This window comes from Oncorhynchus clarkii, chromosome 23 (assembly GCF_045791955.1).
Source record: "Oncorhynchus clarkii lewisi isolate Uvic-CL-2024 chromosome 23, UVic_Ocla_1.0, whole genome shotgun sequence".
Taxonomy (NCBI): Eukaryota; Metazoa; Chordata; class Actinopteri; order Salmoniformes; family Salmonidae; genus Oncorhynchus; species Oncorhynchus clarkii.
Genome location: NC_092169.1, coordinates 17,973,487 through 17,991,469, shown reverse-complemented (window position 1 = coordinate 17,991,469; position 17,983 = coordinate 17,973,487). Strand labels below are relative to the sequence as shown.

At 40.8% G+C, this 17,983-nt stretch overlaps 1 protein-coding gene and 1 pseudogene across 1 annotated transcript; one reads left to right on the top strand and one right to left on the bottom strand.

The window, feature by feature from the left end:
- The first annotated feature begins 2,517 nt into the window (after positions 1-2,517).
- Positions 2,518-3,982, top strand: LOC139381879 (early growth response protein 2b-like; annotated as a pseudogene).
- Positions 3,983-6,477: 2,495 nt separating this feature from the next.
- LOC139381808 (2-aminoethanethiol dioxygenase-like) lies at positions 6,478-8,896 on the bottom strand. The gene has a single exon (XM_071125581.1). It carries the CDS (start codon positions 8,640-8,642, stop codon positions 7,884-7,886), a length of 759 nt encoding a protein of 252 aa, XP_070981682.1. The 5' UTR covers positions 8,643-8,896; the 3' UTR covers positions 6,478-7,883.
- Between the last annotated feature and the right edge of the window lie 9,087 nt (positions 8,897-17,983).

Below are 17,983 nucleotides of genomic sequence, written 5' to 3'. Positions count from 1 at the left end.
TAAAAAGGGAACTTTTGGGTTAATTTCCCCCACTGCAAGGGGAAAGGGGAGTTAGGTAGGGAAGACCGTTCCTAAACTACCCACTAGTCATTGGGATGTCTTATTTAAGTAGGTCTATCATTTTTAGGTGGACAAGTTGTTGCCTGTGTTACAGGCAACATGAAAAAGCCTATGGACAATTGTTTTTGTGTTTCCTACATAGTCATATGTGCTATAACAAATGACATACACTAACTAGCCTATTGTGGAATATGTTGAAGGTTTCACAAATAGGAATACACATAGATGATGTCATTAGGAACATGTCAGACACATTTTGTATAAGAAAAAAAGTGGGTCTAGGATGTCAGGTAAAGTAGTGGTGATATGATCCTTAACTAGACTCTCAAAGCACTTCATGATGACAGAAGTGAGTGCTATGGGGCGATAGTAATTTAGTTCAGTTACCTTTGCTCTCTTGGGTACAGGAACGGTGGGCATCTTGAAGCAAGAGGCGACAGCAGACTGGGATAGGGAGAGATTGAATATGTCTGGAGACACTCCAGCCAGCTGGTCTGCACATCCTCTGAGGACGGGGCTATGGATGTCGTCTGGGCCAGCAGCCTTGCGAGGGTTAACACGTTTCAAAGTCTTACTCACGCCGGCCACGAAGGAGAGCCCACAGTCCTAGGCAGCGGGCCGCGTTGGTGGCACTGTGTTATCCTCAAAGCGGGCGAAGAAGATGTTTAGCTTGTCAGGGTGCAAGACATCAGTGTCCGCGACATGGTTGGTTTTCCCTTTGTAGTCCGTGATTGTCTGTAGATCCTGCCACATGTCTTGTGTCTGAGCCGTTGAATTGCGACTCCACTTTGTCTCTGTACTGACGTTTTTCCTGTTTGATTGCCTTACGGAGGGAATAACTACACTGTTTGTATTCGGCCATATTCACAGTCACCTTGCCATTGTTAAATTCGGTGGTTCTCGCTTTCAGTTTTGCGAGGATGCTGCCATTTATCCACGGTTTCTGGTTTGGGTAGGTTTTGATAGTCACAGTGGATACAACATCTCCTATACACTTCCTGATGAACTCAGTCACCATATCTGTGTATTCGTCAATGTTATTCTCAGAGGCTACCCTGAACATATCCCAGTCCGTGTGATCAAAACAATCTTGAAGCATGGATTCTGATTGGTCAGACCAGCGTTGAATAGACTTTAGCATGGGTACTTCCTGTTTAGGTTTCTGCCTATAGGAAGGAGAAGAAAAATGGAGTCATGATCAGATTTGCCGAAGGGAGGGCAGGGGAGGGCCTTGTAGGCATTTCGAAAAGTTGAGTAGCAGTGGTCCAATGTTTTTCCAGCACAAGTACTACGGTCAATATGTTGGTAGATTTTCGGTAGTGTTTTCCTCAAATTTGCTTGGTTAAAATCCCCAGCTACAATAAATGCGGCCTCAGGATTATCTACTTGTGTAAGGAGAAGTCTCATTACCTGTGTGTCATAGTGGACGTGCAGGCATTTTGTTTAAAGGGCCTCCTCTTGCTTTGTTACTAACTGCCACAGCCCTTGGATCAACAACCTTGTCACATGCACAGTATGCCTACAGACATCAGCCATATGTAATTTACACTGAATGAGGGCAGCTTGATGAGAAGAGAGGAAGGAGTCCCAAGATGATCCCTTCAATAGTGTGGGATGTAGAGTAGGTGCAGCTATGTCATACATACTTTCAGTCCATAGTCTATCTAATGACCATCCTGTTCACTGGGTACAAATGTTCCAACTTTATGGGGTGATATGAAGCACATGCCTTATAAAGCATTCTAAAGCATATACCTTCATACATTTTTTGTTTATCCTACACTGATTATTTCCCCAAAAAATGTTTTAGGTAGCTATAGAACTTTGACCAATTCAAATTTCAATTGTTGCACATAAAATCGCTCTTATCATATACCTCTGTGTGTGCTTCTTCCTTCCCACGACTCTATATTTCATGTATGCAATTTACCGGATGTATTTAATATCAGTAGAAAGTGGGTGTCATCTATTACACCAGTTGAATCCATTTTTGGTGAAGTGTTACCAGAGTTCCTGTAAGCTTTTGTCAGCATGCCGATTATTATATAGACAATAAAATGGGAAATAAACTTTACATGGTAATATTTACTCAACTGAACCAGGCTAACGAATACCATGCAAAAAGAAAACTAATTTGTCGTGTATTTTTTAAATTAATTGACAAGTGTTCTTTGATGCTGTAATCAAGCTTGAGGCCTAATCCTAGCCCGGTTTTTTTCCCCGTTTTAATCACCTAGTCCTTGGATGGCCAGTGACGTCAAGAGACATTATTAAGAGACTCCCTTCAAATTCAAACTACAATATTGAATCCCCATAATACAACGATATTATATTATATTTGTCATGCGTAGGCGACACTATAGGCTATGGCAGAGAATACATCACTGGATTTGAAGGCTATATATTGAGTGCGTAAAGGCACGTAAAGGCTTGAAGCGCATACTCTTGGTAAAATAAATGACAGCTAAAACCATGGATAAAATTTGGGTACCAATCTGTGTTTTTTTTACACGACATTCACGAGGGAATTTACTCAAAGGAAGAGGTAATATCCGTATCATTGCCAGAGACGGAACTGGGTTAAAAGTTGAGTCATTGTAGAAACAGCACAGCCAATTAGATAAAGCTTATTTAGAAAATATTCATTTCTATTTCGCTGCTCTAGCCAATGGAAGGGAAGCCAGGTGTTCTCATCAACCTTACTGAAATGTCAGTATTCAAATGCATTATTAGTCATTTGAGATGATCGTAAATTGAGGAGAATAATCCAAATTATTGGTCAATATTAATCCAATAGATTCATTGTCTGCTATAGTAAGCCAATGTATTTTTTAGAAAGCACTATGTGACATGAAACTTAATTCGTACCCATTACAAAACCACAAATTGGTGCTCAACCGCAAGCGAAAAACCCATGCATAAAATGAAAAACCCGTCCGTAAAAGTCACAATAAAAAATTTTTGGCCACATATCTAACAGTACTTTTTCTTTGCTCCGCAGGTGATCGTTTGAGTGAAGAAAAGGACAATTTCGAGTTGTCTTTCCAGAGCAACTTTACGCAGCCCCCGCGCACTCAGCCTGTTGCATACAAGGACACCGGAATCCCAGGGGCTTCAATAAGTCGTTTGTGATTTAACGACAGCAGCTTCCTCCCCGGTGTCTGCCTCGCCCTCGCCTGAACCACAGAACCTTTACGCATGAACCGTGAGCTGCACCATGGCGCAGAGTCAACATGATATAAACCACATGTACGCTCCATCATCTTACTCTTGTAGCAGGGAAATGTACCAGGACCAATCAACCTACCTGGCAACCTCGACCTGCCCCATGTCCTACCAACAGCCGTCCCACTCATACACGTCACCAAAGTCGACAGTGGACAGTGCGCTCTTAACCATCATGCCTGACTACAGCGGGTTCTACCAGCCAAATTGCCAACGAGACATCCAGGCTTTTCCTGACAGGAAAGTGTTACCATATTCACTGACACCTCTGAACACAATAAGGAATTTTACACGTGTGGGACCTGCGACAGAGGGCCCTTGTCAACCCAATCCCTACAACACTCCAAATGTACCCCTGAGGCCAATACCGAGGCCGAGAAAGTATCCAAATCGCTCGAGCAAAACGCCTGTCCATGAGCGACCATACCCTTGCCCGGCAGAGAGCTGCGACAGGAGGTTTTCTCGGTCGGACGAGCTGAGCAGACACGTCAGAATCCACACAGGGCACAAACCCTTCCCATGTCGGGTCTGCATGCGCAGTTTCAGTCGCAGCGACCACCTCACTACGCACATCCGCACACACACTGGAGAAAAACCATTTTCTTGTGACCACTGTGGAAGAAAGTTCGCCAGGAGTGATGAAAGAAGGAGACATACGAAAATCCACTTAAGACAGAAAGAGAAAAAGCAATCATAATGACCCTGGCATAATTGGTTTGAACAATGTTTCCATGCAGTCCAAAAATAATTTTATAACATCCAAATCACATTCATGCTGAATTTAGCAGACATGGTTAACTAGGGCGACTACTGAATGTGGATATAAGGTGCTGAATGAATAACATCATAAATGGACAGGGCTATCACGTGTATATTATAGAAGTTAGGCATAGAGCCAGTTAGCCATAACTTAACTGTAAATGTGCACAAACACTAGTGCTCAAGATAGAACGTGTTTCAATAGAGCAAGTTAGGAAACAGTCATAGAGATGCTGAATAGCAGGCAAGGAGTAAGATTCAACGCCAATACTAAAGGGTATCAGCCGGCAAGTAGATTCTCTTTTGCCAGTGTTTAAAGAGCAGCTGAAAAAAAGATGATACCACAATAGATGAGACTGTGATGGGCATCCCTGCATTTTAGCTGGAAAGGAGTGCAATGACCAATATCACAGAGTCTAGAGGTCTGTTCTGTTCTGCTGAATATCATCACCATTCTGAGAGTGGGGGCTTGACTCCCATGTGTGCAAAAACTGGAAGCTTTGTACAGTGTCTGTCAAGAGAGACAATTAACTGAATTGATTAACCTGCTGTTTGATAACTTTTTAAAATCTCCTGTTACTTGTTGGATAAAGATGACAGTCACAAACAATTGATGCCACTTAGCCTCTCAGCTGTAAGATCATTACAGACCGTAACAAAGTAGAAAAACTTTGATACTTTTATTTTACGTGTGTTTTACACACTGAGTATTGTTATTTAACTGACTTGATGCTTCTTACAATAAATGTAGAATATTTTGACGTTGTTGGCATAAAGAAAACTGCTTGTGCAGTGCTTGTGCATTGTTCCACAAATGTATTCTTAATTAGCCTAGTACAAATTAAATTACTGGACAAAGGACATGGTTGAATATTTTAAACAACAATGAAATCCACTTTGTGTTGTAGAATATGTATTTTTGTCTTATTTTGGTCCTTTGACAGTAGGCAATAGGCTATTGTATATAAACTCAGCAACAACAGAAGAACATCCTCTCACTGTCAAATGTGTTTATTTTCAGCAAACTTAACGTGTAAATATTTGTATGAACATAAACAAGATTCAAAAACTGAGACATAAACTGAACAAGATTCACAGACATGTGACTAACAAAAATGGAAAAATGTGTCCCTGAACAAAGCGGGGTCACAAAGGGGGGGGTAACAGTCAGTATCTGGTGTGGCCACCAGCTGCATTTAGTACTGCAGTGCATTTCTCCTCATGGACTGCACCAGATTTGCCCGTTCTTGCTGTGAGATGTTACCCCGCTCTTCCACCAAGGCACCTGCAAGTTCCCGGACATTTCTGGGGGGAATGGCCCTAGCCCTCACTCTCCGATCCAACAGGTCCAAGACGTGCTCAAAGGGATTGAGATCCAGGCTTTTGCTGGCCATAGCAGAACACTGACATTCCTGTCTTGCAGGAAATCACGCACAGAATGAGCAGTATGGCTGGTGGCATTGTCATGCTGGAGGGTCATGTCAGGATGAGCCTGCAGGAAGGGTACCACATGAGGGAGGAGGATGTCTTCCCTGTAATGCACAGCGTTGAGATAACTTGTTGTCATTGCAGGCAGTCCGATGATGCTGTGACACACTGCCCCAGACCATGACGGACCCTCCACCTCGATCCCGCTCCAGACTACAGGCTTCGGTGTAACGCTCATTCCTTCAACGATAAACGCGAATCTGACCATCACCCCTGGTGAGACAAAACCGCGACTCGTCAAATAGCACTTTTTGCCATTCCTGTCTGGTCCAGTGACGGTGGGTTTGTGCCCAAAAGGTGACGTTGTTGCCGGTGATGTCTGGTGAGGTCCTGCCTTACAACAGGCCTACAAGCCCTCAGTCCAGCCTCTCTCAGCCTATTGCGGACAGTCTGAGCACTGATGGGAGTGATTGTGCGTTCCTGGTGTAACTCGGGCAGTTGTTGTTGCCATCCTGTACCTGTACCCCAGGTGTGATGTTCGGATATACCGATCCTGTGCAGGTGTTGTTACACGTGGTCTGCCAGTGCGAGGATGATCAGCTGTCCGTCCTGTCTCCCTGCAGCGCTATCTTAGGCGTCTCACAGCACGGACATTGCAATATATTGCCCTGACCACATCTGCAGTCCTCATCCTTCCGTGCAGCATGCCTAAGGCACGTTCACACAGATGAGCAGGGATCCTGAGCATCTTTATTTTGGTGTTTTTCAGTCAGTAGAAAAGCCTTTTTAGTGTCCTAAGTTTTCATAACTGTGACCTTAATTGCCTACCATCTGTAAGCTGTTTGTGTCTTAACGACCATTCCACAGTTGCATGTTCATTAAATGTGTGTGGTTCAATGAACAAGCATGGGAAACAGTGTTTAAACCCTTTACAATGAAGATCTGTGAAGTTATTTGGATTTTTACAAATTATTTTTTGAAAGACAGGGTCCTGAAATAGGGACGTTTCTTTTTTTTTGCAGAGTTTAGGTCAAGGGAGGCCTATACTGTATACAGTATTCTACTAGTCACATTGTCCTTCTCAGGTAATACTCAGTATGTCCACAAGAGGCCCCTAAGCCGCAAGCAATGAACTCAATAGCACTCTGCCAAATATGAGCTAAATTCCCAAATTGATGAAGCAAGCAAAGTTATTATGGGGATTAAGTTTAATTGGTGAAGTTTGATTAACTAACCAATGTTTAAGATAATTATTCAGTAACCCATGTCCCAATCTCAAAGAATGTAGTTTGATCCAATCAAAACATACCTATAGTAAATGATGACTTTTTTCATTTGTAAAGTCTGATTAATTCAGGCTGTAATACACAATTGGTATATACAACCTGAAAGTAATGACTTCAAAATCATGTAAATGTTCCATAGAAGCCAGAATGTTTAATAAAGTTACATTTAAACTTACTTTACTGCTTGTCTGTTAGGTTTGTCTTTCAGTTGCTTAACCAATCTTTTTAGAGAGCCAGTATATGGTTCAGTTTGGCATAGAGGTAAAGTTAGGCACTGAAAATTATATATTATGAATCAGGGGAGGATGGAGGACATTGCACACTGTATTTTTGTTGCTGAATATGAATTAATAAAAATCTCACAAAGGTGTGGATTGTTCTCCATCCTCCAAATTCAGAATATAATTTTAATTATCATGGCATGCTTGGTTCAACAGCTATTGACTAAATAAAATGTAAAATTCAATATAAACTTTTTATCTCAGTGCCTGGAACTGAACAATATACCTTCCAGCTCTTTAACAAGTTGGGTAAACAAAATTTTCCTTGGGATATTTTGTTTCAAATTTAGAGCAGCCAAAGAATAAACCACAGACAACTGGTAGAGTAATTTTAAATGTTATTTGAGTCAACATTCTGGCTTGTAAGGAACACTTACACGATTCTTCAGGCATTAGTTTCAGGTTGTATATACCAATTAATTGTGTATTACAGCGTACCCCATTTAGTGAATTCTTGTGTCCCTCAATATTGTTCTTCTTAGAAATGTTATGTTTAATGTATGGTTTCAATTCATTTTAAGACATGATAAACTTGGTGTAATTTCAAATACATTAGAGATGATGTACAATTTATCAACTGAGTAACTACTTTCATTACAGGCTAAATGCATTGTGACTGGCCAACCCCCAAACTGAAGAGACGATTGTGAGCATTTGTCCAACTTTAGTATAAGTGCTTTTAGTTCACACAACATGTTTTCCCATTCCATTACACACCACAGTGACATATCCATTCCATAATACTCCATCATTGTAGGAATTATGACCATCATACATTTATACCATGTTGTGACACAGCCCTGAGAATCAATGGTTCACATCAATTCAGCGTTCATAGTGCGCTTCAGATATTGACTTCAGGGCCGGGGTAAGGTTCACCACCACACCAAAAATCAGAAGGTTGCGGTACTTCCATGAGCCAAACTTCCTTTTGCCCCTGAGCCTCAGCCTTTTTGTCCTCCGAGTCCGTGGCAGACTCCAGAACTTTGTAATAATGACAGTCTCTACCGTCATCTGGATCATATGGTGGTGCCAGAATATCGAGGAAAGCAGTGGGTCCATCGACTGCGTCGATTTGATGAAGGTTGTCTCGGTCAGGGGTCAAAATACACGGGCCACTCTCTTCTGTAAACTCACCGACCGACCGGAGTATTGACCTCCTCAGCGTATCTCTCTGGAAAGGTAGCAGGGGCGGCTTGAATTGCGTGTCACTGGCCACGTTAGTTGATTTGTCCAACCTGTCAAAACAGGTGATCCTGACCTTGCCATACATAACTTTTAACATGCCGTACATTCCCGGGTGGTCGTGCAAGGGGATGGAAGCGCCGCTCTTCAGCAAAAACACCCCCATGCTGAATTGGTCTGTCTCGCATATGTGCATGTATGTGACCGGGGGGTTGTGTGGCAGAGGTGTAGACGCGCAGTCAACTTTCCTTGGAGCAATCTTCAGATCCGCAGCTCTGATTTCGGTCATGAGGGTTTGGAGTTTACCTTGATTATCCAGAAACGCTTTATCACCTACCAAAGATGGGTTTCTAAAAGTTACAAGCGCCTGTCTACCAATTTTCTGAACGAGGGAGGTCATGTTGTCGCGAGGCATCATTAAGCCCGTGAAGTACTGTTCTGTAATTCCACACTAGCCTCGCGTTTGCTAGCTAGCGTTTTGCAGGCTGGGCTTCAAGCACAGCTGCCGTTGATCCTGCCTGTCCCTCTCTCGGTGAGAATGATTGTTTACACCTGGTGAAATATATATTCCAACTTCACATAAAAATAGAAAGTCGAATTCAATTTTAAGTGAGGGGTACTCTGTATGACACAACATCAAATTTCTCTCCAACTCCCCATTTACGGATATCTTTCACACACGTCCGCAAAGGAAAACGCTTCAGTTCGTGACGCGGGGCATTGTGGGAAATGTGGTTTAATAATGTACAGTTGGTATTTATCTTCACCCAAACACATCGTTATTAGATAAAACATATAAAGCATATGAAATGTGTATAATATTTGTTATGATACTATGTTCAATTACAAGTCTTACATTTCATATCATTGTGAGAGATGATAAACGTATGTATTTATGTACTACAATAACCAAAATACCATTCCTCACCTCCTTAAAGGGGAACAGCAGTGAGGTTGTTGACCTTTTCATACTTGAGTCTACTGATTCTACAGAGCGCAGCAGTGAGTAGGCCTACCATATAAGACTAAACTCGTTTATTATTCTATCAATTGAAAAAGCAGAGCAGCATTAGGTTTAAAATAATGGCAGGACTTTGAAAGAATGGTAGAATTTTCTCTGAAACATAAGAGGGTCTATCAATCTCACCGAGCAGCAAGCCCAATGCACATTTTAATTTGAGTAATTTAGCTGACACTTATCCAGAGCAACAAGAGTTAAGTGCCTTGCTCAAGGGTACAACTACAGATTTTTCACTGAGCCAGCTCAATGATTCGAACCAGCAACCTTTCGGTTACGCTCTAAACACACTTTACCACTAGGCTACCTGCCATCTCAATGTATGTTACGGCAGCCTAATTTCCTTTAACAATTTGGCCACCAAAAAATAATTAATGAATCATGAGTGATCTGTCATATGGAAGCTATTAAGCATGTTATCTAAAAAGAGTGACAGATGGTTCCACATTTGGTAATCGTTCCTCATCAGGTTGTTTTTCTGTTATTTTTTCCCCACAATTCTCCATCATCACGCACGCACGCACGCACGCACACACACACACACACAAAGGATACACTCGTGCAAGAAATGACACCAACTCCCCCGTCCATTCCTTTGTTCCTCTTATTCTTGGCTCCCGGTAAAGTGTATTTCTGCTACAGATAATTTGAGGCATAGCATAACCACATTTATAAATGTGTTTTGCAAACTTGATTAATTAGGTGGGTTCATGTGAAATACAACTGGATGACAGCAGGTGGAAACTCTGGAGCTAAATTGAAAGTAAAGCTTAGCAAGAAGCATAGCTAAAGCAAGAGGACTCTGTCCTGCCTCCTTAATTCTATTGTGGTGCTTCTGTCGAAACAAAACAAACAAGATTTTTATCTGCAAGAAGCTGTTTATTTGTGGCCTTGGTTCACCAGCAAACCCCACAAACCACTTGTATATTTATCACTGTGTCTTAGAAATTCCTCGAGAGCAGCAGTAGTATCTTTCAAAACATCATGGAGTTTGTATGCTGCTGGGCCTGCAATGAGCTGTAGAGCACTCCTCCATTACTCAGGGAGTCAGCTTGATTTCTTGTGAAACAGCAGTATGGTAATAGGGCATTGTTGCAGTTAAATTACATAGAGATATTTTGGGTTTGATCTTAAAACGGATATCCACTGTGCTTTGGAGCTAGGCAAGACAAGCCTATTTCCACCCCCCACCCCCCAAATTCTTCACATCGAATGCTACGCATGGCCAGTAAACAGGATTTATGTTTTCCAGAATCACTCTCAAGGTCATGATGGATATAATATGCTTAGAGTTGTCGGGTCTCTCAACCCAGAGTCATTGTGTGCTCTCCCGACACTCCGCTGGGTATTTGCAGGAAGCAAGGCTGTTGTACAGTCCCCCCCACATGCTATCTTATCCCTAGGGATCCATAAGGAGTGGCTAACGGCTAGCTAACACAGTCTTTTTTAAATTTTATTTTTTACTTCTGCTTATAGCCATAATCTTTATTACTAAACAGTTGGTCCTCCCAACTAAAGTAACATCGGTTTTCTGTCTCCTGTCACCACACTTTATATGGAGCGTATATCAATTGTGGATATACCAAATTAAAAACAACTAATTGATAACAAAATATTCTAGGTAAAGGGTCCCAAAATGTTGCATGCATATCATTCTGTCAACAGAGAAACATAAAAAAAAAGTCATATTTGGCATCACTGATGTCGTTTCAAGTTTAAGAATCTAGCTCACTGATTTCATAAAGCCACAATGTATTTGCACAGCTTCCAAGGAAAACAAAGGTTCTGGCTGGAGCCTTTGATTCAAGCTGGCCTTTCAGGGATAAAAAGAGGAATAGAGAGAGGGTGGCGGGGAGAAGAGTGAGCTTAGGCATTGGCTTGCAAGTGCAGGGCCTCATGGCCCCCATCCACTAACAGCCCATCCTCTCTGCTTGTTTCCTATCGACATAGGGTCCCTGCACTGTGAACAGGGGACTCAGAGGACTTGGGTTCTGTTGATAATGGGCCCTGTTTCTCCTTTGAGAAGTTTATTATCTCTGGCAGAGGAATCTTCAAAAATTCTCTCTGGCCAGGCCTGGGCCCACTGACTTCATATGCTAGATTTCATATTGTCAGTTTGAGTTTGTGTTGCTGGGTGAAAAGTTATGATTTAACAGATAATTCATATCTTAACCAAGGTGGCTTTATGAATGCTATATTCAAGGAGCCATACAGTATAGATAAAATGATCAATACAGAGCCAAAGAGATACTGATTTAAATAGTTATGTGGCTGGGCACCCAAATTCAGGTCAATCTGTTGAGATTTGTTTATCTTCTCAAGGAAAGATAAAAACATGCTACATGCAGTATTATTGCATTGTAATGCAGCTTTGTGAATCATAAAGTATGGTGAGGTGTTGTCTATATCAAAGATGAAGATTCTAAAGCAGAGTGGAGGATGTTTGGATTATCACTTCCAAATGGACTACAAGAGTCGCAGCGGGGACGGGACATGTACACAATTCAAGTCCCAGTATAAAGCAGAGTAGAGTTGATGTCAACAGCAGGCATGTGGTATACAAGACTGTAAAGGTCCAGTGATAAATGGTTATATATTATGGCACCACAATTTACTTTTGTCAAGCAATGTGCAGAAACATAACCTATTTATATCTTATTCCTGTCAACGATGAGGAACATTATTTATCATTGGGAATGTTATTATTTGTTACAGTTAGCCAATGTGTTGGTACATAATTTGTGTGTGTTGTGTGTGTGTGTGTGTGTGTGTGTGGGGGGGGGGGGGGGGGGCATTATGCAAAAATTTGCATTGTGGCATCACTGGTGTTTGGTAAGTAATCAGCCACCCGATGCACCTCAAACAAATCAAATCAAACAGCAAGTGAACAAAGTCTGTTTTTACATCCATTGAGAACGACAATAGTTCCTCAACGTAGCCTATTTGAAAAACCTTTCCAGCTCTCTCCCTTTGACAACCACTTGTCATGAAAGGAAATAAAATGTAATGCTCTGATCTGGTGGAAACATCATAAAATAGGCCTACCTGATTACTTCTTATCCCTTGCGCAAATACAGCTGTGTCTGTCCAGAGCTCACTGGTAGCAGGAAACTGCTGTTTCCTGCTGGTCCAGAATATTCTATACAATGTTGTAAGTTTGTTAGCACAAGCTTTGGGCTGCACCAAGTTGATAGTTGATACAATGTTTCAAGTTTCTGCAGACAGGCCATGAGTAACCAATGTGATTCATTTTTATCTGGATATTTTCTACCTGCAGGCTGCAATGTTGTTATTTGTTGGCTTTATGTAGGCTATTTTGACTAGTTGGCGATGGCAATAGAAGTTACTTTTAGATTTGTATTATTTTCATTTAGATTTAGATATAATTTTTATTAATCTCATGACAATGATTTTAAGATATGAAGACTTGATTATAAAATAAAATGTGCATATGAAAATCCTAACTGGCACACAGATCGGTAGAAATGGCGCTCCAAATGGAAAAGGTTTGCCGACCCCTGATGTAGCCTATAACCGGCAACTTCGGGAACATAAAGGCAGAATCTGTGAAGGCCAGCAGCAGCTGGAGGGTAAGGAACAGGTTTTTGTCTTCCAGTTAGGCTATCTTGATCTCTGGCTCCCTCTTGAGTCAATTGTGTGTTTTAATTATTGAATCACAGTGTGCTTAAAGCATCAGACAAGCTCAGTAGCCTACATATACTGTAGTTGATTTTAATAAAACACATAAGGTGTTTCTATATATGGAAAAATAAACATTTTAAAATCGAAATGGTCGGACTCTTGGTCGACCAGTATTGTTTTCAGTCGGGGACATCCCTAATCCATCCACAACACTTTTGTTGATTATGAGATGTTTGAACTTGGCAACCTTTTCATAGGAACTGAGAGAAAGGAGAGGGGACTGTCTCACCCATTGCTACCCAGAGGTACAAGGCAGCCCCTCATAAGAGTCTCATTCAAAATGCAGTTTTGTGAATGGATCAACAATTATACAGAATTCAAGGGTACATTTGGAGACAGTGTAGACAGAGATTAATCAAATAGCAAAAGTCTACAAAGGACTTGTCTACCATGCATCTGATTATGTTCTGGCAATGTTGGCAGTATTGCAATTACAGTGTAACAACTACAGTGCATGTTGTATTATTTTATGGGGGATGGATATATATTTTTCATTTTTTTATTATTTTTATTTTTACAGTCAGTAACACTTTATTTGGACAGTCCATCTGTAGATGCTCTACAGACTATCAGTAACATTTCAACTACACTGAACAAAAATATAAATGCAACATGTAAAGTGTTGGTCCCATGTTTTATGAGCTGAAATAAATGATCCCAGAAATGTTCCTATACGCACAAAAAGCTTATTTCTGTTTACATTTGTGAGCATTCTCCTTTGCCAAGATAATTAATCCACCTGACAGGTGTGGCATATCAAGAAGCTGATTAAACAGCATGATCATTACACAGGTGCATCTTGTGCTGGGGACAATTAAAAGGCCCATCTAAAATGTGCAGTTTTGTCACACAACACAATGCCACTGATGTCTAAAGTTGAGGAAGCATGCAATTGGCATGCTGACTGCAGGAATGTCCACCAGAGCTATTGCCAGAGAATGTAATGTTAATTTGGCAGTATGTCCAACCGGCCTCATAACCGCAGACCGCGTGTAACCACACCATCCCACATCCAGCTTCTTCACCTGCGTGATCGTCTGAGACCAGCCACCCGGACAGCTGATGAAACGGTGGGTTTACACAACCTAAGAATTTCTACACAAACTGTCAGTAACTATCTCAGGGAAGCTTATCTTCGTGCTCGCCATCCTCATCAGGGTCTTGACTAGAGGTCAACCGATTATGATTTTTCAACGGCGATACGATACCGATTATTGGAGGACCAAAAAAAGCCGATACCGATTAAACGGACGATTTTTTAAAATATTTTTATTTGTAATAATGACAATTACAACAATACTGAATGAACACTTATTTTAACTTAATATAATACATAAATAAAATCAATTTAGGCACAAATAAATAATGAAACATGTTCAATTTGGTTTAAATAATGCAAAAACAAAGTGTTGGAGAAGAAAGTAAAAGTGCAATATGTGCCATGTAAGAAAGCTAACGTTTAAGTTCCTTGCTCACAACATGAGAACATATGAAAGCTGGTGGTTCCTTTTAACATGAGTCTTCAATATTTCCAGGTAATAAGTTTTAGGTTGTAGTTATTATAGGACTATTTCTCTCTATACGATTTGTATTTCATATACCTTTGACTATTGGATGAACTTATAGGCACTTAATATTGCCAGTGTAACAGTATAGCTTCCGTCCCTCTCGTCGCCCCTACCTGGGCTCGAACCAGGAACACATCGACAACAGCCACCCTCGAAGCAGCGTTACCCATGCAGAGCAGGGGGGGAAAACTACTCCAAATCTCAGAGCGAGTGATGTTTGAAACGCTATGAGCGCGCACCCCGCTAACTAGCAAGCCATTTCACATCGGTTACACCAGCCTAATCTCGGGAGTTGATAGGATTGAAGTCATAAACAGCGCAATGCGAGCTGCTGGCAAAACGCACGAAAGTGCTGTTTGAATGAATGCTTACGAGCCTGCTGGTGCCTACCATCGCTCAGTCAGACTGCTCTATCAAATCATATACTTAATTATAAAATAATAACACATAAAAATACGAGCCTTCGGTCATTAATATGGTCGAATCCGGAAATATCATTTCGAAAACAAAACGTTTATTATTTCAGTGAAATACGGAACCGTTTCGTATTTTATCTAACGGGTGGCATCCATAAGTCTAAATATTCCTGTTACATTGCACAACCTTCAATGTTATGTCATAATTACGTAAAATTCTGGCAAATTAGTTTGCAATGAGCCAGGCGGCCCAAACTGATGCATATACCCTGACTCTGCGTGCAATGAACGCAAGAGAAGTGACACAATTTCACCTGGTTAATATTGCCTGCTAACCTGGATTTCTTTTAGCTAAATATGCAGGTTTAAAAATATATACTTCTGTGTATTGATTTTAAGAAAGGCATTGATGTTTATGGTTAGGTACACGTTGGAGCAACGAGTCCTTTCTCGCAATTGCGCACCGCATCGATTATATGCAACACAGGACACGCTAAATAAACTAGTAATATCATCAACCATGTGAAGTTATAACTAGTGATTATGATTGATTGTTTTTTATAAGATAAGTTTAATGCTAGCTAGCAACTTACCTTGGCTTCTTACTGCATTCGCGTAACAGGCAGGCTCCTCGTGAGGCAGGTGGTTAGAGCGTTGGACTAGTTAACCGTAAGGTTGCAAGATTGAATCCCTGAGCTGACAAGGTAAAAATCTGTCGTTCTGCCCCTGAACAAGGCAGTTAACCCACCGTTCCTAGGCCTTCATTGAAAATAAGAATGTGTTAACTGACTTGCCTAGTTAAATAAAGGTGTACATTTTTTTACATTTTTAATCGGCCCTAATTAATCGGCCATTCCGATTAATCGGTCGACCTCTAGTCTTGACCTGACTGCAGGTAGGCATCGTAACTGACTTCAGTGGGCAAATGCTCACCTTCAATGGCCACTGGAGAAGTGTGTTCTTCACAGATGAATCCTGGTTTCAATTATACCTGGCAGATGATGGTATGATTTGATTAATTAGGATCCCCATTAGCCGACGCCAATGGCGACAGCTAGTCTTACTGGTGTCCGACGCATAACGAAAAAGACATTACAGACAAAAGGCAATTTACATACATTTAAAAACATGAACATGTAGTGTGTGTGTGTATCAAGTAGGTGTATGGCGTCGTGTTTTGCTGATGTCAACGTTATGAACAGAGTGCCCCATGGTGGAGGTGGGGTTATGGTATGGGCAGGCATAAGCTACGGACCTTGAACACAATTTCATTTTATCAATTTGAATGCACAGAGATACGGTAACGAGATCTTGAGGCCCATTGTCATGTCTTTTATTCACCGCTATCATCTCATGTTTCAGAATGATAATGCACAGCCCCATGTCTTAAAGATCTATACACAATTCCTAGAAGCTGAAAACTTCCCAGTTCTTCCATGGCCTGCACACTCAGCAGACATGCTACCCATTGAGCACGTTTCGGATGCTCTGGATCGACGAGTACAACAGCGTGTTCCAGTTCCCGACAATATCCAGCAACTTTGCACAGCCATTGAAAAGGAGTGGGATAACATTCCATAGGCCACAATCAACAGCCTGATTAACTCTATAGCGAAAGAGATGTGGGGCGCTGCATGAGGCGCGCTGGTGGTCACACCAGATACAGACTGGTTTTCTGATCCACACCCATACCTTTAAAAAAAAAAAAAAACATGCATATCTGTACTCCCAGTCATGTAAATTCCATAGATTAAGGCCTAATGAAATCATTTCAACAGACTGATTTCCTTACATGAACTGTAACTCAGTAAAATCTTTCAAATTGTTGCATGTTGTTTATATTTTTTTGTTCATTGTAACTATCTCTAACCCTAAACCTTACTATTATTATAAACCTACTCCTAGCAAGCAGTTGCTTATCAACAGATGGTCATACTATCAACAAACTATATAGAGCATCTACAGACGGAAAATCCAGTCTATCCAAATAGTGACACATTATTATAACTGTAGCAGGGGAGACACTGAGTGGCCATCAGTGAGTATTGCACTTTTTTGTGGCACGTGTGTGTTATAGGCTCCAGTATTATATATTCCCAAATAAGTTCTGATAAATTGACATCAAGGTCTAATACATTCATTTCATGTTTTTAATTAATTATTAAATAAGTTAGTGACCTCTCACTACCTTTGGTCAAGTAGTGGTTGACCAAAGCTCCAACTACTCACCGGATATGAAAGGGCACTAGATAAAGGGCTGACGTCAAATGAACAGAAATCTGACGCACTGTTAAAGTGAGATGAGAGCAACCCATTCATTCTCAAAAAGACAAGCCTGTCCTCTCCATTGTCAAACCTACTCAAAAATATGCATGACAGATTAAGGATTTCAATGTCCACTATACACATTTGTGAATAATCAAACTTTAAGTTAGGTACTTCACTAATGTAGAGTAATATGGTGTTTGAAGTACAGTAGAAGTAGCTTAATATACAACCATCAATAATGCTCGAGTCTCTAAATGTCACAAAAGATGACTGAAAAGACAGCAATAAATACACACTACAAAAAATTGTTGTTCTCTCCATGCACATATGCACACAGGTTATTATTTTTACATTTGAATAATGAAACAAAAAATGAGATTTTTTTGTATTTTGTTCTTTACTCATGTCACACAGGCCAGCAAGTTTAAACAAAAGTAGTATAATTGTTCACAGTATTGCATTTTGCACAGTGTTATACAGACTACAGTGTTTCAAGTGAAGGCACAAAACAAGAGGTTATTCTTGCAAATAAACCCCACCTACAAACATAAACCAGGGAGACTAAACTTGTAGATATAAGAGTAACACATAATTAAACTAACTTTATCTCTGGTCACATCAACACCTTAATCCTCCTCTCTCTTTCTGATTGTCCAGTGTTAACAATGTCCTGATGAAACCCATAAGCCCCAAAGTGCTCTTTTGCTCAATTATGCAACTCTCTGCTACCATTAAAATATACCTCGCTCCGCTACAAAACTACAAGTTACATCATTTTAACACGTTG